The sequence below is a fragment of the Staurois parvus genome, unplaced genomic scaffold (assembly GCF_062004578.1).
Source record: "Staurois parvus isolate SC_StPar_1 unplaced genomic scaffold, SC_StPar_1.0 ptg000422l, whole genome shotgun sequence".
NCBI lineage: Eukaryota > Metazoa > Chordata > Amphibia > Anura > Ranidae > Staurois > Staurois parvus.
The window spans coordinates 2,066,488-2,092,375 of record NW_028318218.1 but is presented as its reverse complement, the minus strand read 5'-3'; the positions used below and the strand labels follow the sequence as shown (position 1 = coordinate 2,092,375).

The 25,888-nt window shown below is 40.8% G+C and overlaps 1 protein-coding gene across 1 annotated transcript in view; it reads left to right on the top strand.

Moving 5' to 3' along the window:
• The window catches only part of TRPC6 (transient receptor potential cation channel subfamily C member 6), a 287,084-nt gene that overhangs the window by 166,524 nt on the left and 94,672 nt on the right, over positions 1-25,888 (top strand). Inside the window, exons 2-4 of the mRNA XM_089687255.1 lie at positions 3,885-4,650; positions 16,713-16,901; positions 23,119-23,283. Coding sequence (XP_089543381.1) covers positions 3,885-4,650; positions 16,713-16,901; positions 23,119-23,283 — 1,120 coding nt within the window. The remainder of the gene's footprint in view (positions 1-3,884; positions 4,651-16,712; positions 16,902-23,118; positions 23,284-25,888) is intronic.

The following is a 25,888-nucleotide window of genomic DNA, read 5'->3' as shown; positions in this document are numbered from 1 at the left end:
TAGTTCCAGTGAAGGGAACTCTTAAGGTGTCCACATACCAAGACATTTTGGACAATTTCATGCTCCCAACTTTGTGGGAACAGTGTGGGGATTGCCCCTTCCTGTTCCAGCATGACTACGCATCAGTGCACAAAGCAAGGTCCATAAAGACATGGATGAGTTTGGGGTGGAGGAACTTGACTGGGCTGCACAGAGTCCTGACCTCAGCCTGATAGAACACCTTTGGGATGAATTAGAGCAGAAACTGCGAGCCGGGCCTTCTCACCCGACATCTGTGCCTGACCTTGCAAATGCAAGGTCTGGAAGAATGGTCAAACCTTCCCATAGACACACTCCTAAACCTTGTGGACAGCCTTCCCAGAAGAGTTGAAGCTGTTATAGCTGCAAAGGGTGTGCCAACTCAATATTTAACCCTACGGACCAAGACTGGGATGTCATTAAAGTTCATGTGCGTGTAAAGGCAGGCATACCAATACTTTTGGCAATATAGTGTACACTGTGAGGTGCTGTGTTCTCAAAAATAGTACAAGAACATTTTTTTTTTGGTTCAACAATTTTTTTATGCTTTGACAGCCCAGTGATAATGAATGCACTGCTTTATTGCAGTGTACATCAACATAAATTATGAGTCTGCATTACAGCACCCAGATGCTGGAAAAATAATAAATAATACAAAAATAATAATATATCATAAAAAAATACAAATAATACTAAACTACCCAATTTATGTCCTCCAAAAACCAACTACATAAACAAGTAATAAATAAAAAGTAGATTTTTTTTAAAATTAATTTTTAGCAGCTCATAGAATGTGTCGGTAGAAATCACTCCTCTCATCCCTATTTGCCACAGGTGTAATAGGCCATTTTTTCTCTAGGCCACTTAATATTTAAAACCTAGTGCTATGCCTTTTCCTACTCCTTCATCCATGTCAATGTGCCAGGAACTGACAGTTCTGCTTTATGTCCTCCTCTATCTTCCTGGAATAGCCTGAAGTTTCAGAGACCCCATATATGATTGTCAACAAATGTTGCAAACAGTCATACAACTCAAGAAATATTGAATAGGCAAACATTAGATCTTTTTTCAAACAGTGGTTACAAATAAAGGGCATATACTTAAAATGAACACAAAAAAAATTGCATTTTCAATTATTTATTCAACAAAAATATCAGTAGATTTACTGTAGAAAAATTAGTTATACCCTTGGAATTAATAGCTGCCATTGCACTGTAGAAGAAATGACTTACTGGAGCCATTTTGTATACGGTGCTATGAGAAAGTATTTGCCCCCTTTTTGTCACACTTAAAACTGTCCAGACCTGCCTTACACTATGTGAAAAAGTAATTGCACCCACCCGCATTGCTAAATCATGAATGAATTCTGATTAACCACATTTTTTGGAAGGCTGAGTTAAATTTCACTTGCCACACTCAGGCCTGATTACTGCCAGACCTATTGAATCACTTAAATAGAAGCTGTCTGACAAAGTGATGCATGCTAGGAAATCTCAAAAAGCAACATACCATACCGTCCGTGATCTAAAGAAATCTAAGAACGGATGAGCTGCTTGATGACCTGAATCATTTAAGTGTGACAAATATGCAAAATAATAAAAATCAGGAAGGGGCAAATACTTTTTCACTTCTTTGTAACTACTCACAAGTTTTTTACCACTTCTTAATGCAAAATTCCTTCAGTTGCAAGATGTCAGAGCAATGACCAAGGCAGTCCATAATCCTCCATTTCCTCTTTTTTAGCCATTCTTTGGTAAATTTTCTGGTGTGTTTCAGGTCATTATGGCACTGAAAGACCCATTTCAGGTTTGGCTTTAACTTTTGGACATATAGAGGTTAATTTACTAAAGCTGGTTCACTCAGAATCTTGTGCACTTCTGCATGGAAACCAATCAGCTTCCAGGTTTTATTGCTAAATCTTAATTGAACAAACTGCAGTTAGAAGCTGATTGGCTACCATGCACAGGTGCATGAGGTTCTGAGTGAACCAGCTTTAGTGAACCCCTCCAAAGTCTCATATAGTACATTTTTGTATCATGTAGAACCTTTTGTTGCCTTAATGCCAGTGAGCTGCCTAGGCCCTGACGCTGCAGTGCAACCTCAAGTCATTATTATTATTATACAGGATTTATATAACAACAGTTTGCTCAGCGCTTTACAATATAACGGGAGACAATACAATAACAATACAGTTCAATACAAGAGGGATTTGAGGGCCCTGCTCCTTGGAGCTTATAATCTAGGAGGGAGGTGCTAGTGGTAGTAAATGTGGGGGATGGACTAGTTGGAAGAGTAGAAGATTCCAGTATTTACTGAGGGCAGGATAGGCTTCCCTGTTATAACATTTTCACCACCATGCTTCACAGTTTTTATGAAATTATTCTTCAGAAATATTGTCTTCCACTTGTGTTAAACATGTCTACTGTTACTGTGAAAAAACAACTCTGTCTTCAGCACAGTGTTCCAGAAAACCTGGTTTTTGCCTATATTTTCAAATATATATGGTAATTTGTAATCTTAAACTGGACAAAGATGGTTAGTTTTTGGCTAAATTAAAAAAAGCGAGTTGAATAGAGAAATACCTCCAGCTAGGACATTCTACTGCTGCCATCTACAAAGTTTTACAGTGTGTCCATTCGACAGAAGTCGATCCAACGATCAACTTCTGTAGAACAGAACCACTCGAATTTCAATCCATCTATGCCCAGCATAACTCTTATGTTCTTTTTGGACAGCAAATACTTTTTCTTAACACAACTCTCATGTTTAAATAAGACAGGTTCCACCTGCATACTGGTGAGGGGACGTACTGGATACCTTTGCTGCTCTGTGCTATTGCTGGGTGTCCAGTGTGTCCTTATACCTTTAAGGGGGAGTGGCTTATCTCCAGGAATACCTGCCCCTAATCTATCAATTCGTATTATATACATACTCCAACTTTGGAGACTCTCAAAATTTATAGAGTTAGGACTGCAGCACACAAGGGTGCCGTAAAAGTGGCCTTGCAGCTTTGCGAATGGGTGCAAACTAAACCCCTGGTTTTAGCATGAACTGTTAGACAGGACAATGCAGTTTGTTGCAGGCTGGCTGATAAGTGAGCTGGGAATTTTTACTTGTTTTCTGACATGCGTCGCCCTTCCATGTGCTCCTTGCTGTAAATGCCACTTATAGGTTGGGGTGGTTGCCATTTGTTTGTCCACCTGCATACTCTCTAAGGAGGTTCTATAATTGGCACCTAATCTGGAAAACCCAATTTCAATTTCATGTATTTGAAGTGGAGGTAAATGTAGGGGTACGCTTACTTTTTCCATATGACAAATCTGATTTTTTGTTAGACCATGAAAATTATTACTCAATGTAAATTTTATTTGCCATTAGTTCAAGTATACTTTACCTCAATACGCATAAAGCTGAATATGCTCATTTTTTAAAATTCTGCACTTTACAATACCCAGATAGTACTACAACCCAAGTATATTGTGGTGTGCTGCTTAGGTGCACTGGGATGTCATTCAATATTCGTTTAACTGCAATGCATTGAACTGTCTTATGTACTGTACATTGATGTTTGTTGTGGTAAGGTCCAGCGCAATGCACATGTTTGCCATTTTACTAGAATACAGTGGTGTGAACAGGCCCCAGCTTAACACCAGGCATATTGATTACACAATCACTATCCAATAATATGTATTTATGGGTTATAGCCAACCTTGGGAAATACCCTCAGTGCCCCAGCATATGAAAAGCCCAATTACTGGGATGACAATTTTCATTAAATCATCCACTGGTTTTCTTAAAAAAAAAAAACATTCCTCCTTGTTCCCTTTATTTTATAACAGTAGATACCTTTTTTCTTTGTACCTCAGGCAAAACAGATTGTCGCATCGGAGGCAGACGTTACTTCGGGAAAAAGGCAGGAGGCAAACTAACAGAGGGCCAGCGTATATGTTCAGTGACCGTTCCACCAGCCTATCAGCAGAAGAGGAGCGGTTTTTGGATGCTGCTGAGTATGGGAACATTCCTGTGGTTCGGAAGATGATGGAAGAATGTCACTCTTTAAATGTCAACTGTGTGGATTACATGGGCCAGAATGCTCTACAGTTAGCAGTTGCCAATGAGCACTTGGAAATTACAGAACTTTTACTGAAGAAGGAAAACTTGGCACGGGTGGGAGATGCTTTGCTTTTAGCTATCAGTAAAGGATATGTAAGGATAGTAGAGGCCATTCTTGGCCATCCGTCGTTTGCTGAAGGCAAGCGGCTTACAACAAGTCCTAGCCAGTCGGAATTCCAACACGATGACTTCTATGCCTATGATGAAGATGGAACTAGATTTTCTCAAGATATTACGCCTATTATTTTGGCTGCTCACTGTCAGGAATATGAAATAGTTCACACCCTTCTGAGAAAGGGAGCCCGAATTGAGAGGCCTCACGATTATTTTTGTAAATGCAGTGAATGTAGTGAAAAACAAAAACATGACGCCTTTAGCCACTCAAGGTCCAGGATCAATGCATATAAGGGACTTGCAAGTCCTGCCTATCTATCGTTGTCCAGCGAAGACCCAGTTATGACAGCTTTGGAGCTCAGTAATGAGTTGGCTGTGTTAGCTAATATTGAGAAGGAATTCAAGGTGGGTGCAGTATTACGAGGGGTGCTCCTTTCAAGGTGTTAGATGAGCATCTCATATCTGGTGACAGCTTCCAGGGTGTGGTAGAGAACAAATCCCATTAATGCTTTTTGTTCACTGTTCTCTGGATAAGATAATGAGCAGTGACATACAGTGATCATATTTCCATGTACCACCTCTTTCCATCTGTGTATGCTGAGTGCATTGGATAATATCCCATGTGCTCTCACCTTGGAACAGAGAATCCTTTACTTTGATATTATTGCAAGAACATCTCAACACCTACTGATTCTCACCTTGGCTGCACTTCCCGGCTGCTGAGGTGAAGCCCTCTGTAAATACCCTGTGCTTCTGCGTGTGGTGGAGAATGCGACCTCCTTTGGCATGAGCAACCAGGCTCCAACACTATCATGTGAGGAAGAGGAAGAAGTTAACCCTGTCTAAGCTCCAACACCAACTGGTTAGAAGCTTACACAGAGTTAAGATTTCAAGTTCTAATGAAGGAACAAAGCTGTGGGAAAGCATAGAAAGAGTGAGTATCAGTGGGTAGGGGCAGTTCTTACAAGAGAACCTGTCACTTTGTCCAGAGTTAGTGGTGTAAAGAACAATAATTTGATATCTCTGCATCAGTACGTAGACTAGAGGGTGGTTAATCAAGTACGCAAGCCACACACCACCCTGCAAAATGAAATATCAGTTATAGTATTTTATATTCCTGTATTTATCCTTAGTCTGGATATTGCCAGGTTGAATCATTGACTGGCTTCTTTAATCTCATATCATTTGGAGACTCCAGCAGCAGCATCTCTGCTCTGAATTCTCAAATCCAAACAGCTATTTCATCCAATAAAAACAAGTCACACACTCACTGGTGGAATCTCTCTTATAAATAATTTGGAAAAATGCAACAGGATTGTGACTTCCTTGCTTGGCTTTGCAATATCTGTCTATGGGGTTGTGCTGAACTTCAACCAAGAGATCTCACTAATAAGGTATTGGTTATAAATTATTCAACCCACCTGTCTGCCCATGAATAAAATAGTTCTTGTGAACAGCCTTTGAAATGCATCTGGCCTTAACTAAAACCCTAAAGCAGATCTGAGCAGGCAGCAAGGGTGCTCAGACAGATTTTATTAAACATGTGCCCTGGTAGCTCCTGCTTTAGGAGTGAGCATTTTGCCGATGGCAACTTCCAGCTGTTGAAGCTCTGCTGAATTCCCTTTATGAGCCAGTGCAACAGTCTGAGCCTCTCTAACTGTTGAGGGTCCCATACTATAGGAAGGAGGGTGAGGGGGTGATGTTGAGCTTTGACTTCAAAAACTACATTTGCGGATTTCCAGATTGGTGAGATCCCAGAACTCTCTAGGAAAATAAGTAATGATGAAAGATAAGCATCACTCTGCGCCTATTTTTAATTGCTTACCCGAGTTTTGTAAGTTTTAGCTAAGCACATGTCTTCTTTAGCACAGTGTGATCCACAAAATGTTCACCTGTTTTTATATTATAAACAATCATAATGCACAAACTCTCTATGGCGTAATAAAACAGATGGGGGATACTTGATAAGGCGGTTTATAAATTAAACAAACCTCCAGGCAGCTGGAGATAAGTGAGGATTTTCTGTAGTACCATTTATGAATATGCAAGCAGCCTAATGTCTGAATTTGCATTCTGCAATGCAAGACTTATCATGGAAGATACTGTACACAATTATGTCTTCATCAACATTAAATAGCCACTGGGGCTGTTAGGGTAATAATATTTTAAATCCTGGTTAATCAACAGTTTGATAACTACTGGAAGATGCATCATCAAATATTTATAACCTGTAATGAGCATTGAAATTTGACTTGCTCACAATACTGGCTAGCTAGAGGTAAAATCAGTGTTTTATTATGCGAGCAAATACACCTGGCTATGAACATGCAATGATTGCCATCTGACCCACTGTTTCTGAGCTACTGTAAATGTCAGCCAAAAATAATTTGTCTAAATACAAGAGGCATGGGTGTTGTTACTTGAATCTTGGAGTGCTTTCTGTATTTCTTTGTTATTTTGCAGTCTGATGCTACAGACGTTTAACCACTTGACCTCCAGAGGATTTACCCCCCTTAATGACCAGGCCTCTTTTTGCTACTCGGCGCTGCACTAATTCAACTGATAATTGCGCGGTCATGCAATGCTGCACCGAAACGAAATTTACATCCTTTTTTTCACACAAATATAGCTTTCTTTCGGTGGTATTTGATCACCTGTGCGCTTTTTATTTTTCACGCTATAAACAAAAAAATGCCAAACATTTTGAAGAAAAACAATATTTTTTACTTTCAGCTATAAAAAATATATAGTAAACTCAAAGTTGGATATAAATTTAGGCCAAAATGTATTCTGCTACATTTTTTTGGTAAAAAAAATCCCAATAAGTGTATATTGATTGCTTTGTGTGAAAGTTATAGCGTCTACAAACTATGGTATAGATACTGCAATTTACGCCATTTTTTTGCTATACAGCGCTGCGCTAGTTTAATGGACAATTGCGCGGTCATGCAATAAGGTACATAAATGAAACTTATATCCTTTTTTTCCCCATAAATTGAGCTTTCTTTTGGTGGTATTTGATCGCCTGTGCGGTTTTTATTTTTTGCGCTATAAAAAAAAAGGCTGACAATTTTGAGGAAAAAAAACAATATTTTGGACTTTTTGCTATAAAACATGTCCAGTAAAAAAAAATTTAAAATCAAACTTAGTCATAAATTTCTGCCAAAATGCATTCTGCGACATGTCTTTGCTAAAAAAAAAACCCCAATACGTGTAAATGAATTGGTTTATGTGAAAGTTATAGCGTTTACAAATGGCGGGAAAGATACTGGGATTTTTAGTTTTTTTTATACTAATAATGGCGGCGATCAGCGACTTATGGCGGCGATCAGTGACTTATGGTGGCGATCAGCGACTTATGGCGGGACTGCGGCGGACATTCTGACATTGGGGGATACTGACTTGGGGTCACTGACATCCCCAGTGACACCAATACAGTGATCAGTGCAAAAAAAAAAAACCACTGACACTGTACTAATGGCACTGGGGAGGAAGGGTTTAAGTTTATTTTTCAGGGAAAGGGTTAACTGTGTGAGGGGAGTGTTTTACTAGGGGGCGGGGGTGTGTACTGCAGGGAACACCGCTGATTGGGAGAGAGAAACTCTTCTGTCCCGATCAGCTTGTCCTGGAGCTGTCAGGGAACTGACAGAAAGCAGAGCTACTGCAGCTGTGCTCTCTGTCAGCGATTGCTGCCGATCGCTGGGACATAGCCGGTAACGACCAGCTGTGACCCGGCGACTGATATCCGTGGCTGTGATCGGCGGGACAGGTAGGGCGGCGGCACGCCTCACACGCGCCCCCTACCTGTTTACAAAACAAACGTTTTAAAACGTGGTTTTGCCCAGCCGTGCCGCCCTGCCGCCGTATTTATACAGTGCCTGGGCGGCATGTGGTTAAATTGCTCAATGTGGCCAGACGACCAGCTCTTGGAAGAGTCCTGGTTGTGCTAAACTTCTTCCATTTGAGAATTATGGAGGCCACTGTGCTCTTTGGAACCTTCAGTGCAGCATAATTTTTTTAGTAGCCTTCTCCAGATCTGTGTCTTGCAATAATCCTGTTTCTGAGCTCTGCTGGCAGTTCCTTTGAGCTCATGGCTTTTACTCTGACACAGTATGCATTGTCAGCTGTGAGGCCTTTTCTAGAGAGGTGTGTGCCTTTCCAAAGCATGTCCAATCAACTTAATTTGCAACAGGTGGATACCAATCAAGGTGTAGAAACATCTTAGCAACAAGCAAAGAGAAATGGGAGGCACCTGAGCTAAATTTCAAGTGTTGTTGCAAAGGGTCTGAATAATTATGCCAATGTGATATTTCGTTTTTTTCTTTTTCAAAAAATCACAGACATTTCTAAAATTCTGTTTTTACTTTGCCATTGTGGGGTACTGAGGGCAGATTAATTAGGAAAAAAATAATTTACACAACTGTAGTATCAGGCTGCAACATAACAAAATTGTAGGGGGTCCGAATACTTTATGAATGCACTGTATTCTGGTGCAAGCTGAGTTTAGGACCATGTGAATATATATACCTCTTGTGGTTCCTGTGGAAGAACTCGGATGCATTTCCAATATACTTATGATGTGGACACTTTGTGATGGGCTTTGTGGATAATCAATTTGAATACAAATTACTGATGAATCAAATAACACCTGCTACAGTAGACAGTGATGTAGCCGTAGGAAGCATTGCCAAACCCCCATGACATTGCTAAAGGTTGAAATAGGCACAGAGAAGCCTCCACTGTCCATACTGGCGTAGCCTCATCTGACACCAACTGCTTACAAGTGCCTCCTTCCTTGATACAGACATGTGTACAGCTTTTATCAGTAGTATTAATCCCCTGGTTTACTACAGAAGCAGTAGCAAGAAGGTATTCTTATGCATCTTGTATGTTTCATATGTGGCTAGTATAACTAAACATTGCCTGCATAGTTAAGGCCAGTGATGTTACATGATCTATTTTCAGTTACATTGCATAATAGGCCTATGGATATGACACCCCCCTGTAGATACCATCAGACTAAGCTTTGTAGAAGGAATTGTAATTGAAAGGTTTAAAGACCTTGTCTAGGCTCTCTTGTTTTCTCATTGATAAACTCACCCTGGAAATCTATTTAGCATGTCTTTCACCTTTCATCTCCTTTCTACATAGACTAATCATGACTGGTCCCCGCTTGGTAAGACCAACTGCCCTCCAGTGTCTATGGAAACTCTTACCATTGTATGGATTATTTTTGCTTTATATCATTTAATATAACGATAATTTATGAATTAGGAGATAGTGATATCATCTCCCAGGAAATGATTTACTAATTCCTGACACCTTAGAGGGCTAAACCACACAAAACACCAAAACCTTATATGGATGCCAACAAACAAAATATTTAGCTGATTTTTTTTTTTTTTTTACTTACTTATTTTGAGGATTCCAGAAAGATCCCAGTGACTTACTTTTCCTTGCATCAGCCTCTCCCTACATGTAATTTTAGTATATTTGATTTAATGGAAAGGTAAAGTAGTACTAGCACTGGGTCTGTCCCTTCTGCAGGAGGCAAGTTATACTTGAAAGTGGCAAGGAGCAAAGAACTGACACCATGTGAACCACAGAGAAGCAAAAAAGGGTCAATTGGCAGCATTTGGTCAGTTTTTGGTGGACGCATCCTCTCTAAAGGTTTCTTTTATAATTAATATTATAGTATTAGTTATATTTTGACTAAACTGCACTGGTCTGAGGTCTGTTCATCACATTCTACCCATCCTGTGAGCTATGATTTATTTCAGCCCTACAGGCATGCTTTTATGAACTAAGATAAACATAACATGGTTGGTAGCAATATATTAAATATCTCATGAGTATTTGACACCAAATACAGTAAAATACAAAAGTACCACATCTACCAATTCATTGTCAATATAGTGTAAGCTAAGTGAGGGCGCAAAAAAAAACAAAGGTCCATTGCGTACCAAGGAGCAATTTTGTTGTGGTCATTTAGACTTTCAGGCACACCAGCTCAGTCTTACCCAACCTCCTCCCTGAAGGTAAAATTGCACATTCTAAAGAAGCCTTTCTCAACCTTTTTTAACATGGAGGAACCCTTGAAAAAACTGGATTCAGGGAAGCCCTGGTAATAATTATTATATAGCCAGCTCATAGTACATGAGTGTGATGGTCACTGTGAAAAAATTATTTTATATTTGTGGTAATTGGGAAGAATCCCCCCTTCCTTACAGATAGATAAAAGATCACTAGTGACAGTGGGTACTCTACTGAGAGGCAGAAATTGCTTATTGCTCAAGGAATCCTGAGAAACCTCTGAAGGAACCCTAGTTGAGAAACCCTGTTCTCAAGTAATCCAAGGTACTCCCTGTGATTTATTTTAGGTACAGTAAAAATCACAGACTTTACTATCAGGACTAGCACAGACAGTGGAAAAATGACTATTTCTTTTGCCATGTCAATCTCATGCTACTATCCACCACCAACAGAAGAAGATCCTGAACAAACCGATTACATAATCTTGCATATACTTGGTATTTTACATGTAACGCCCTCTAGCTTAGCTAGGTGGGATTTTTGTTAGTTAGAGGCTGAGTAGCAGCCAGGGATGAGTCAGCCTGTGGGTCAGGAGGGAGTTCAGTTTAGGACAGGCTAGGAAGGTTCTGAAGGTCAGAGCTTCTGGAGCCCCCCCACCTCTCCAGAAACCTGAGAGCTTTCTGGAGGAGGGACAGAGAAGGGGAGGAGGCTCAGATCTGCATGCTTGAGGAACCTTGGCCAATCCCTGGGCAGGAGGCTGGGTGTGGTGACCAAGGCAACCCTTAAGTATCACAGAGTCTGGGAGCAGAGTGAGTTAGTATAAGGTGGAAGATGGCATGAGGAGCTGGAGTTGGAAGCCTGGGAGGGTGCCTAGCTACGGGCAGTTGCTGGAGAAGAGGATCTCCACTGTGTCACCGTCTCCTAGGGAGGAGCAGCAGGGAAGGAGTCAGCCCAGTGAAAGGCCTGAAGGCAGCCACCAACCCATCAAGCTAACAGGAAAGGACAGTGTGAGTACTCTTGCACTTCCTCGACCAGATAAGGGGAGAGGGCAGTCAGGTGGAAAACCTAAATAGCTTCTCATCTGGGACTGTTGCTTTAAATTGGCAGCTTCTGGGCCCCTTGCCCAGGGATACCCTCAAGGCAACTGGGTGAAGAGGAGGAATCATCCAGGGTCTGTGGAGGTACACTGAAGGGGATTTAATACCCCTTAAAGAGAGACTGTTGCTATCCACATTTTTGTACATAGTTGCTAAGGAGTTTGTCCTCAAAGTTCTGCAGTTCCTCGGGCATCCCATATATCTCTAGACCCCATCCAAGTTCTAAACCCCTTAATAAAATCATAAAACCAAGCTCAAGGACTGTTTAATGACTCCTGTATGCAAAGTGTGGAAAACGTGTGTTACCTGGCTGTGCAGAATTTTAGGGGGACCCAAGACTCAGTGACTCCTAAGGGGTAGTGCTACATACATAACATTAATATGGTGGTATTGACTATGGGCCTTATAAATACAATCAATTACTGAGTGCCCATTGTGAACCACAAGCCAGTGCTGTTCTGGTTCCACATGTTGGAGTTAGGGACATGTCAGACTGACAATTTCCTGAATCACTGAAATTCAGATTAGATTATCACTAGTAGAAGGTGCATCACCACTGCTCAGTGGCTGAAGAGGTAGCAATATACCACAAGTTCAAGCAAGAAGTAATTGACTCTATTTGATAATGTCCCATGAATTTTAGCAATTATGTTACTGGCAAAGTGCACTGGTGACAGAACCTCCTGTCTGACAAGTTTTCAAAGAACAAGTAAAATAAATATATGATATAGTAAAACAAAGAATGATGCGTGAGCACAAATAAAACTGAAGGTGTTGTAAAACAGTTCTAGGAAAAAATGGTCTTACATTTCATAGAAATGTAGCTGAACCCTAAGTGCTCAGTATCAATGTGTATATGGAAAGTGTATTACCTACCAAAATCGTTTTGACTCTGTGAAGCCAGGCTTGGGATGTAGGCATCTCTACTACGCACCTGCAATATAGACTGCAGGGAGCTCCACAACCTTTGTACGAGTCTTCAAAAAGTTTCTGCTCTTTTTCCTACTAAATAGAGTTTAATAAAGTATGGAAACTTTTTGAAGAACCCCCTTATCTGTATCAAATACAGGATTGCAATTATTTTGTAGATATGTCAGTTCGGAGTTATTTCATCTTTCCTTCTATTTCAGCTTTAAAAATACATGTAATATTTGAATAAACACTATATAATTCATATATACGAGGAAAGTTCAAGTCAAACCGCAACTAAAAAGGGATGCTAGTGTGGTGGTATTACATGCAGTAGTAAGTGGAAAGTGTGACCTATTACTGATAGGGGGCGCACTGTCATTCCAGAGACCATTAGGCATGCATGGAACAGCATGTGGTGATGAAGTTTCTTGTGAATGAAAGTGCAAAACCCGCGGATATCTACAGAAGGCTTCAAGCACAGTATGGTGATGAGACACCCAGCCACAGTAAGATATTTGAATGTTGTATACATTTTAAAGATGGCCATATGTCCGGCAGTGAGAATTCAAGCTGCGATGGTTCTCAGCCCACAGCAGTCATTCCTGTGAACAATCAGCACGTTGAACGCCTGATTCTGGATAACCAATGCATAGCCTGTTGTGAAATTGCACAAGGGAAGAATCTTTCTGTGAGAATGGTGAACACAATCATTCACAAACATTTGCATTTTCGAAATGGTACCAAGACAGCTTTCCGCTTTTGAGAAGAACACAGAAGAGTTGAAGTCTGCACTTCACTGAAGGAGCGTTTTGACAGGGAAGGCCAGGATTTTCTGGATGGCATCATTTCTCCGGGACAACGCACGAGCTCATACTGCTCAACACACATTAACACAACTCAGATGGAATATATTCCCCTTACAGCCCGAACCTCGCTCTGAGTGATTTACACCTGTTTGAACCCCTAAGGCTAGGTTCACATCTGTGCGGGTGGTGCCGCTGCAGATCGGGAAAAAAATCCGTGCAGTCACACCAACCACACAGAAGAATGCGGACCTGCGGACGGGTGCCATTATTTCTAATGGCACGCCACCCGCACTGGAAATAGCAACCGTACTGGGAACCGAGGTTCCCGTGTAGGCTGCGTTTTCAGAAGAAGTGCAGGGACTTCTTCCCTGTGTGTCCCGGGGCACGCGAGTCCATTCACATGAATGGGTTCTCATGCCCACGCAAAACACAACCCCCAGGAATGCGGATATGTGAACCAGCGGTAAAAGAGTTCCTCAGAGGTCAGCATTTTAGCACTGATGGCGAAGTGAAGCAAGCTGTCCTAGGTTGGTTCAAGCATACTGACAAATCTTTCTATGCTGAAGTTTTCTAGGCATTAGTTAAATGATGGGATAAGTGTACAAATGTAACAGGGGAGTATGTCGAAAAATAAATGCAGTTTCCACTCCTTGAAATTTGTTCTTTTATTATATAAACTTAAAAGTAGCAGTTTGACTTGAACGCCCCTCGTATTTTTAGATCTGCATAGAGGTCAGCCAGCATAAAAGCATTCTAGGGTTTGATATGAATGTTGGGCATGTTTGTTTATAATAAACTATATGGCAGGCTTCACACCCATGCATTGTGGTAGTAGGCACATTGCCGCACATGTTACTATAACGCTCAGTAGTGCACAATGTGCGAGTACTGAAAGTGCCTCATGCTGCAGCAAAAGGTGGCACACTACTATGCATTACTGTGTATTGTGTTACTAAGAAAGGGTCACAGATGCTCTAGCGTGCATTGGCAGCCCATTCAATACAAACACATGTTAACGCACTGTACAGGTATGAAGCTAGTCTTAACTCATTTTTAGTTTACTAAATACAAATAGCAATGTGTTTTAATCAAATACCAGCATAAAGTGGTATTGAAGTGGTCTTAAGGGTTTTTTGGAGAATAGTATGGGGAATGATTAGAACCTCTCTCAGGTTTACCTATGTCTGAGTTTACCTCCTTCATGCCCCAGAGATAGAATATGGCACTGTGCGAACAGGATTTGGGCTTGTGTCAGTAGACATTCTGCTTGCATTTCAGATCAGTTTGAGATGCTTTTTATATCTATAACAGTTCATTAGCAGATGTATTTGACCTCCTTCCAAGCTACATTAACCTGTTTCATGCTGCTTTTGCAATCCCATTGACTCCCATGCTTTGGGGGAGAAGTGGTTCTCATACAAACAAAAGCCCGTTGACATGGGCCCCAAGAAAAGTGAGGGGACACATTAGCTTTGAGCTTGGGTATTTGGAATAGGTCTCTACATTGGGATATTTCCCCTCATTTCAAGTTCAGGTGACAACTTTTCCCTTCGGTTTCTAGCATCACCAGAATGGGATGTGAAGCTTAATCCTACTAACAAAGACTCAGAAAGCTATATAAACCTCTAGCCTTTTCTTTCTCTATCCACAGCTGCTTGAGGTGATTGTAGCCGTATTAGTGCATTTGCGACAGAAACAATTGAGTACTGTCCGTGATACTTTTTTATTTGCACTAACATACAATTTTGAGGACAAGCTTTCGGGGTATGTCCCCTTCTTCAAAGTCCAAACAGTACTATTACAAATCACAAAGTTTAAGCAGAATGTTAGAAGGGATTGAGAAAAAAAAAAGGCTACAGATAAGATACATCAAAAGCGAGGGGGAGAGGGGGGGGGGATACTACACTCACACAGAGGGTCAAGCTTCAGCTAATAGATAGTCATAAAGCTGTCGGATAATGGTTGAGGAATCCCATGTCCAAGTTAAGGCCGTTATCTTTTGTGTCAAATAGAATTATCATTCTTAGTTCAAATGTTTTTCTTTCCTGGATAGATTTGAATTTTCCTTTCAGAACCAAAACATTGAGGTCTTCCATATTGTGGCCTGGTTGTGTGAAATGGTGTCCTACAGGTGTGCAGAGGTCATCTTCTTTATGTTCCTTGATGGTATGTCTGTGCAAATTCATCCTTGTTTGCAACTTCTGTCCTGTTTCACCAACATAAGATCCTTTGCTGCATTTTCTGCACTGGATAAGGTACACAACATTTCTGGAGGTGCAGCTGTATGATCCGGAGATATTGAAGATCCCTTTTGAGTGTCTGACACTTTTTGATGGATTGATTTGGTTGCACAGCTTGCAGTGTTTCTTATTGCAGGGTTTGCTTCCATTATTTGTGACATCATAATCAGAAGGAAGTTTGCTACTGATTAGTTTATTTCTGAGGTTGGGGGGTTGTCTGAAGGCCAGTATTGGGGTTTGCTGGAATATTTCTTTCAGAGTTCCATCCTCTGTTATGATGGGTTGTAAATCTTTGATTATTTTTCTTATCCCTTCTAGTGCTGGGTTGTATGTGGTTACTAGAGGTACACGGTTGTTTGTTTTTTTCTCTTTGTACTGAAGTAGATTTTCCCTTCGGGTTCTCAAGGCTGTGTTTATGCTGGTCTTGATAGTTTTGTCCTTTTAACCTTTCTTATGGAAGGTGTCTGCTAGTGTCCCGAGATGTTTATCTCTGTCTCTTGGGTCAGAACATACTCGGTGGTATCTAATGGCCTGACTGTGTATGATGGTATCATGGACAGTACTCAATTGTTTCTATCCACAGCTAACACACATTTTACTTGTGTTTGAGAATACAGTGGGTTACATTAGGTTAGTAAAAGACCAAAGTCCGTCAAGAGGAATGTATTCTAACACTGCTGACAATTTTTCATCTCAGTAAGCAAATAAAAATATTTTTTATCCTATCAGTAGAAGTCACAGTAATTGCCTTGTTCAATCACTGATGAATTCTGCTAATGTGCCAGTGTTAGATATAAATCTTTTTTTATATTTATTTACACTGAAATTGGAAGGTTGCCTATATACAGGGTTAGAATTCTGCATAGCCCACATTTAGCTTGGCATGTCTGCCAGTGGTCCAAAAAGGGGTGGCAGACGTTGGTTGTATAAACTATATAACTTCTTTACTATATGCATGCAAGCAGTAGACTTAGCTAAATAGTGTGAATTGCTAAATTGATATTTTTGGTTAACAATAACAGAGCTATTGGAAATAATCAGGAAATAGGTTATATTCTTGGTTTGAAGATCTTATTCACTTACAGAACAGTTATGGTTATGACGTCTCAACTGGAAAAAATATCATTTAAAATGTGTCTCAATGCAGTAAATACTGACCCAGGGACGCTTGATTGATTGCTCTGTTATTATGCTGTGGTGTAGAATCCTTCACTTGTCAATCCTCAGCAAGTGTTTAAGTGATCCATATAACTGTCCTACACACTAAAACCCTCTATTAAGGGACTTGACACAGGATGGGAGGAAGCTTTGATGAAGGCCTCTGTTTTTTTTCTGACTATTTTGTATCACCTCTTCAATATGTTTTACATGTTTTTTAGAATGACTACAAAAAATTGTCTATGCAATGCAAGGACTTTGTTGTTGGGCTTCTTGATTTGTGCAGAAACACAGAGGAGGTAGAAGCCATTTTAAATGGTGATGTAGACTCGAACTGCAGCAGCACAGATGCTAATGGCCGGCCCAGCCTCTGTCGCTTAAAACTCGCTATTAAGTATGAAGTTAAAAAGGTAGGTGTAAAATGTAACTGTGTGTGTAAGTATTGATAGGTAATACTAAAAGTATATCCACATCAAACAAGTAAAGCCATTGAAACTGCCAAGCTGCTGAACATGACTAAAACTTTCAATCTAACTCTTCTTCTGCATCTTATTGCCATTGTAGCTAACTTCTAATCTGAGCCAAAGTTCAAGCATCACCCACTCTCTGTGCTCACTGCAGTTTCAACCTAAGACCCTTTTCAAGCCTGAACATTTTGAAGTGAGATGTTAAGCTTTACGAGAAGTACTTCAATTCTCGACACTAGGTTTTCCATTATATTCAATGGTGCTCATTCACACCTAAGTGTAGAGTTGCTTACAGCTTCTTGCTTAGAAGTGTTCATGAGCTTTTTTTTTGGGCCAGATTCATGTGTTTTGGCCCCAGTAGATTTTAATGGGAGAACCTAAAAAACATGCTCAAGCCAGAAACACATGCAAAAATGCCAGTATGAATGCTCAGTGAAGACTCAAAAAAACAGCCAAAGGCACTCAACTCAAGTGAGAATGACGCCTAACACACTGGAGTGGGGGGCATGCAGAATAATATGACAGAAAGCTGCAGTTCCACCCATAAGCTTTAATATAAGGCTGCTGGCTGCTGAACCTCGATCAAAGGATGAAAGCTGAATTCCAGGTTTGCCTATTTTTGCATAGCTACATTAGTCCAGCTTGGACCACTGTAAGTGTGCATACATCATAGCAGGCATAGAAAGCTGGATATCGCTGTAGAAGACACTGCAATAGCAGTGGTTGTCGCCGGCTTCCAGGTTCCTTGCCGAGCAGCTGCTCTGCTACTTAGTGAACAAGGTTGCCCTTTTGGGCACCATTCAGAGAAAACTTTGCATCTTCTTAAGGACTGCAAAACGTTCACAAATTGGATGTGGTAACGAGGCAGGGTGTTGATGTCATGATCTCCACCTTGTCCATTCAGTATCTGGTGTGTGATTTTAAAAGAGGAATTTTGGTTCTGTTTTAAAAAATTAAAAATCAGCAGCTACAATTACTGTATCTGTTGAATTTTAGCAAAAAGTCAACTTTGAACCCAGGAGTCCAGTAGTGTTGTCACTGGAGCGATCCTTCGTTGGGCACCACCATCTTGGATGTTGGAGCAGGCTTTCATTTCCTAATAGTATAGAGACGATCCTCCAGTGCTACCTTCCTACCCCAAGTAACCCCAAAAATAGCGAAAACCAAATAAAGTGGCCGCAGACACCTAACTATTTTCCAAAATAGTGAAAAATCAATATGACCGTGACAGGGTGCTGTGCTACTTGATAAATATTGAGTGAAAAAATGAATAGCATAGACTACACATACATGTGTCCATCATCCGAAAGTGAACATAACATATAAACGCAGATGACTAGTGCAAAAAATAAAAAGTGACAGTACTGGCTGCAGAAAAAAGGCTATAAAGTGCTAGTGACACAAGTGAATAATCAAAGGGTGATATATGGAAACAGTGACTTAGTCCCAAATGCTCAATCCAAAAAATGATGAACAATATATATATGTATATATATATATATATATATTTTGTGGGACTGAGTCACTTTTTGAATTGAGTTGTTCATCATTTTATATAAATATATATATATATATATATATATATATATATGTATATATAAAAATAAAAAATAAAAATAGTCCCAAAGAAAAATTCCAAAAAAACACAGTGAATCTTCAGTGCATGCTGTGACACATCCCGTGCTGCAAACATATACGAAATAATCCTCCACTGGCTAGCATGCGCGCTCACCTTCAAAATTCGACCCACAAGGGGTCACACATCATAGAAAGCCTCAAACGATAATTTTCAGGGAATCGATCCTTGGTACAATCAAAGAGCCACCGGTCCTCTCCAATGGCGCCGACAAACACTCACAAGGATGCTCCAGCAATGGCCGCAGACCTCTGTCATCCCCAGTATCTCACATAGAAGATGTAAGCAAGAAGACTCCCATAGTGTAATATGCCATAAACTGTATTACAAATAGCATCTACAAATTCCTACTTACATTTAAAATAGGTCCTTAGACCAACATAAGCAAAATTCTTGCAGTAAAAAAAACTGCACGGAGGTGTATGTGAATGGGAGTACCAAGATGGCGGCTGCTGTCCGTACTGGATATGACGTCACCACGCTTCCATCCTGGACGGAAGCATGGTGACGTCATATCCAGAGAGCGCACATGCTAGCCGGTGGAGCATTATTTCGTATATGTTTGCAGCACGGGATGTGTCACGGCATGCACTGAAGATTAAATAACAAGATAGAGGTGTAGCGCTAAAAGATAAATAATGATATAAAATATAAATAATATATAGTAATCAATAAAACTCATATGCATATGATACAAAGAATGTCCACATGTGAAGTTCACATATAAATAATTCAATGCTTATAAATCCCAGGATAAACTCAGCAGCAGATTGACTTGTGACTCCGATCAATAGTTAAAGTGCGCACTCACCGGAAGCGCATGGATAATGCGCATATAATATAAACCCTCAAGGTAAACAGGATATTCATGTGAACTTTTCTTCTATGGTGCAGTCATCAAGTCGTTGGGAATAGTAAAGAAATCTGCTGGATCCAGAGGTCCCCTTAAGGATGCATTAGGTGCTCAGCCTGAGTACAGGGCTCCTTTTCCTCTGGTCACACTTGTATCTCTGGGGTAACCTGTAGGCTTAATAGCTCCATGAAGGAGCCACAAAACAGGTGCCCATAGTGTAGTAGGTTCAATATTTTTTTTATTAAAGTATCAGTAAATACAGCAGGGTATAGTAACATCCACATATAGATTACTAACCCTCAGTTAAAATGGCCACCACGCTTCCTCCTAGCTCCAGGCAGCGATGATGTCACGTGCTGTCTGGTTCCTCCTGAGGCCTTTCGTGCAATGGCACTTCATCAGAGGGAGGTAGACAGGCTGAGCACCTAATCCATCGTTAAGGGGACTTCAGGATCCAGCAGATTTCTTTACTATTCCCAACGACTTGATGACTGCACCATAGAATAAAGGTTCACCTGAATATCCTGTTTACCTTGAGGGTTTATATTATATGCGCATTATTCATGTGCTTCCGGTGAGTGCGCACTTTAACTATTGATTGGAGTCACAAGTCAGTCTGCTGCTGAGTTTATCCTGGGATTTATAAGCATTTAATTATTTATATGTGAACTTCACATGTGGACATTCTCTGTATCATATGCATATGAGTTTTATTGATTACTATATATTATTTATATTTTATATCATTATTTATCTTTTAGCGCTACACCTCTATCTTGTTATTTATATTGAAGGTTTTTTATTGGTACCTTTTTGGTGTTTTAGCAGCTGTTTTAGGAGCGCTCACTATCCTTTATTATACATGCACTGAAGATTCACTGTTTTTTAGGAATTTGTCTTTGGGAACTATTTTTATTTTTTATTTTTAATTTATTGATATTGAGATATATATATATATATATATATATATATATATTTTTTTTTTTTTTTTTTTTTTCCGTGGAACTGAGTCAGTTTTTGGATTGAGTTGTTCATACTTTTTTGGAGTTAGCATTTGGGACTAAATCACTGTTTCCATTTATCAGCATTTGATTATTCACTTGTGTCACTAACACTTTATAGTTGTTTTCTTGCGGCCAGTACTGTCACTTGTTATTTTTTGCACCAATCATCTGCATTTATATGTAATGTTCACTTTTGGATGAGGGACACATGTATGTGTAGACTATGCTATTCATTTTTTCAATCAATATTTATCAAGTAGCACTGCACACTGTCACGCTCATATTTAATTTCCTAATGTCTCACATCTGGTTTTACACTGAGCATGTGCAAGATTTCATGGCTCTTTCACACTCGTCCTGCAACCTCCTGTGACATGTAATATGTTCCAGGCGGTTGCAGGCAGCCTGGGGGGGGGAGCTAATGTTAACTCTGATGATGGCTTAAAGTAGGAGTGGGTACCTGTCAGAACAGCATACCTGATCCGAGAAAGACACCAATCTTGTTAGAGTAAGAAGGAGGATAAGCAGAACTTTCACTACAAAGTGATAGCTCGCTTAATTTGGTAAACATGATGGCTGGAATCTGGTGGCAATAGTCAAAACCTTTGTGTTGTACCGTTGCAAGAAAAAGTTTGTGAACCCCTTGGAATTACGTGGAGTTTTGCATGAGTTGGGCATAAAATATGCTCTGAACGTCATCTAAGTCACAACAATAGAAGAACACAGTCTGCTGAACATAATACTACACAAACATTAGATGTTGCCATGGTTTAATTGCATATAACATGTAAACATTCACAGTGCAGGGAGGAAAACGTATGTGAGGCCCTAGCTTAATGACTTCTCCCAGAGCTAATTGGAGCCAGGACTGAGCCAACCTTGACTCCAATCAGTGTGATGATATTGGATGTGTTGCTGACAGCTGTCCTGCCCTTAAAAAACACACACCTGTTTTGGGTTTACTGGTTTCAAGAAGCATTGTCTGATGTGAACCATGCCTCGCAGAAAAGAGCTCTCAGAAGACCTACGATCAAGAATTGTTGACTTGCATGAAGCTGGAAAGGGTTACAAAAGTATCTCCAAAAGCCTTGATGTTCAAGTGTCCACGGTAAGACAGACTGTCTACAAATGGAGAAAGATTAGCACTGTTGCTACTCTCCCTAGGCGTGGTCGTCCTGTAAAAATGACTGCAAGAGCACAGCGCAGAATGCTGCATGAGGTAAAGAAGAATCCCAGAGTGTCAGCTAAAGACCTACAGAAATCTCTGGCACATGCTAACATTTTTGTTGACACATCTACAATAGGAAAACATTAAACAAGAATGGAGTACATGGGAGGACACCACGGAGGAAGCCATTGCTGTCCAAAAAGAATATTGCAGCATGTTTGAAGTTTGCAAAAGAGCACCTGGATGTTCCACAGCACTACTGGCAAAATATACTGTGGACAGATGAAACCAAGATTGAGTTGTTTGGGAAGAACACACAACACTATGTGTGGAGAAAAAAAGGCACAGCACACCAACATCAAAACCTCATCCCCACTGTAAAACATGGCGGAGGGAGCATCATGGTTTGGGGCTGCTTTGCTGCCTCAGGGCCTGGACGGATTGTTGTCATTGATGGGAAAATGAATTCCAGAGTTTATCAAGACATTTTGCAGGAAAACGTACGACCATCTGTCCGCCAAATGAAGCTCCGCAGAGGATGGGTGATGCAACAGGACAATGACCCAAAGCATACAAGTAATTCAACAAAACAATGGCTGTAACAGCACAGAATACGCCTTCTGGTGTGGCCCAGTCAGAGTCCTGACCTCAACCCGATTGAAATGCTGTGGCATGACCTTAAGAGAGCGATTCACACCAGACATCCCAAGAATATTGCTACACTGAAACAGTTTTGTGAAGAAGAGTGGTCCAAAATTACTCCAGATCGTTGTGCAGGTCTGATCTGCAACTACAGGAAACGTTTGGTTGAGGTTATTGCTGCCAAAGAAGGGTCAACCAGTTATTAAGTCCAAAGGTTCACATACTTTTTCCTCCCTGCACTGTGAATGTTTACATGTTATGTGCAATTAAACCATGGCAACATCTAATGTTTGTGTAGTATTATGTTCAGCAGACTGTGTTCTTCTATTGTTGTGACTTAAATGACGTTCAGAGCACATTTTATGCCCAACTCATGTAAAACTCCACATAATCCCAAGGGGTTCACATACTTTTTCTTGCAACTGTATGTATATCTTTATATGAATTGTAAACTGTTTAAGCAATATTTTGGTATTAAAAACAGAAGCGCAATGCAATTAAAAAAAATATATATATATAATTCTAAAAACATGCTTGTATTTTTATGAGGTCCCCATGTTTATATCAGTTATGCTTGTGAGAATTCCTAAAATTAGGATGTGTGTGTGTCCTCAAGTGAGTAGTAATGGTACATTTTGATGTGTGACTGTAGTGTTCTTGTGCTCTGGTTTACAATGACAGAAGTAGAGTGGGCGCAGTGTGATGACACCATTACACTCCACCTTTCAATGTCACTTGCCCCAGGCTCACTGTAGCACCTGCAAAATCTAATTAACACAGTTTGATGTCTGTTTATATACTGTGTTGTAAAGAAGTAAAAACTCCAAAATATCCATTCACTTGTGTCTTCTTTTAAGTTTGTAGCTCATCCGAACTGTCAGCAGCAACTTCTATCAATCTGGTATGAAAATCTATCAGGCCTGAGACAGCAGACCACAGCTGTAAAATTTCTGGTTGTTTTGGCTGTCGCATTTGGGCTCCCGTTTCTTGCCATGGTTTACTGGTTTGCCCCATGCAGCAAGGTAAGGCAATTACTGCATTGTCTGCAGATTGTAATATTGTGATAAAGATTAAGGACTAGTATGCATGCTAGAGCTAATGTTTTTGGTGGAATATTCCGTCCTAAATGTCCTTCCTAGTTGAAAATAAATCCAAGAAGCCACCAAGACACCATGAATCCACGATGATATGAGCTTAAAGGCACTAAACGTAATAGAGCAATAAAGCTAGTTTCTTGCCAAGGTATCCCTTTGTCGCTGACTGTCTCCTGGCCCTTTAAGGGTCCTAAAAGCCTGGAGGTGGTCACATGATCAGAAAGCTCCTGATCGCAAGTATGCATTGGGATCTTACCAACCATCACCTGCTACTGTGCTGGGAGCGAGCAGGGAGTGCGCTCTCAGCACAATAAGTAGTTTTAACAGGGCCACATAAATGTGGCCACTTGGCGTTAAGGCCCACCCTATAGCCGCTGTCAAGAGGTTAAACAATGTCAAAAATCCTGTAAAAGTAAGGTATTTATACAGACCCTTCTGGGGTTCATTCCTCCAATCTTCACTCTGTTCAAGAACTGCAGCCACCTGAAGAATTTTCACATTCAATACTTACAGTTGTGTAGGATGCCTCATTCTTTGCTGAGCATTGTAGTTACTTCTGCTGCATATTTCTACAGAACTGACAAAGGTTGTCCAAAGAAGGAAATACAGTGCATGGCAGGCGATGCAGGCATCTGAAATTCTCAGAAACATTGTATAAGAAGACACTTTAGTCATCCATAGCTCTTGAACATAGTTAAATATGAACTTCAGCCTTCCCTTTAGTCTTGCATAGTTGTACAGATTCCTCTCCTGTACTGAAAATGTTTTCTCTGATTTCATTCTACACTGTGAACTTCTCACAATGTGCATTAGAAGCTGCAGCAGGTCAGATAAAGCCCATCTCTTTTCCAGACTGGAGGAAGTCCAGCCTCATCTAATTTATTCCCTCCCGAGCCTGGCAGTCCTTGGACTGCCCCTTCCATTACTGGATTTTATTTCTTTCAATCCTGGACGTTCAGCATCATGCAAGCGTTACTTAGGGCAGTCTGCATGTATATACAGTTTACCTAGGAATACTTGTGGGGGGGAGGTGCAGCATGGTATGGCAGGCAGTAAGCATACAGAGTCCCAATTTGTCAAAAGCAACATATTGTAAAAGAAATTTGGCAAGTACAAACAGCTTTGGCGGGGAGGTTTGCCCATCCAGTGCCACTTACAATCACACAGCAGTGAGACAGAGGTGTAAAGTCCTGGAGATGCCAATAGTGTCTTCCACAAGGAGCGGAATGGGGCCTGGCCAGTCTAACCCAAAGGGGAAGCTTCCTGTAGAGGTAGACGTGGTTCCTGCTCTCTCCCTTCTCCTCTGCAACCTTTCTCTATCACCTAGAACTGTCTCTGACAGATGGGGAACCTGTCCCTACACTAGCCACTTGCATAACGTGCGCCAAACTCAGGGGTCAGGGTCTTAAATAGACTCTGCTTGACCCAAGATGGCCACCAGAGTCATATGGGGCACAAGCATTCAATTGACTGCCTGCCTTGATGTGGCCGAGGAAATCATAGAGGAACTTATTTTCTTTCAACTTCCTCCAGTTTGCATTGCCGCTGCATTTGAGTGTCACCTGCTGTGGAGAATTCAGACTACAAGCCCACTCCTCTAGACTCACATGTGCTCATCAAGGCATTTCAGAGTTTACATAATTCCTTGAAAGAGCCAGCCCACTGCTTGCATCAGGACTGAGGGCTCTCAGATATCTTCAGATATCTATGTACAGGACCCTGCATGGAAACCTACATGATTCATATGTTCATTAGGGGCAGATCCCTCCAGTTTCCATTTCACTCTGGAACAGAAACTGAAACAGGTCTATCTGTTTTGTTAAAGCCATTTATAACTCTGCCCCAAATTACATCACCAATCTTGTGTCCAAATATCACCCAAACCGTACTCTCTGCTCCTCGCACAACCTCCTGCTCTCTAGCTCCCTTGTCTCCTCCTCCCATGCTCATCTCCAGAGCTTCCCCCACCCTCTGGAACTCTCTACCCCAATTTATCAGACTATCGCCTACTCTGCTCACTTTTAGGTGATCTCTGAAATCCTATCTCTTCAGGGAAGCCTATCCTGCCCTCAGCTAACAAACAAATCTTCTATTCCTCCTACCAATCCATCCCCCACAGTTATTACCTTTTCTACCACTAGCTCCTCCCTCTTAGATTGTAAGCTCCAAGGATCAGGCCCTCCTATCCCTCTTGTATTGAACTGTATTGTTGCTGTATTGTCTCCCGTTAAATTGTAAAGCGCTGAGCAAACTGTTGGCGCTGAATAAATCCTGTATAATAATAATGTGGTGCACTCCACACTCTCCAGTTACCTTCATAATAATAGTTGCACTGGAAGCTTTGCTAACCCCCATCAATGTATACCACCCCCACCCCCACCCCCAGGTCCAACTCAATGAAATGTGGATCATAAAAGTGAGACCTTTATACATCCCTCTCAATCTCTTACTTTTGGTCTGTTATTTGCCATAACTTGTACTATTTTTAGACAAGTAGCCCACCCCAGCTTATTCTCTGCTCTTATTGTCTGTT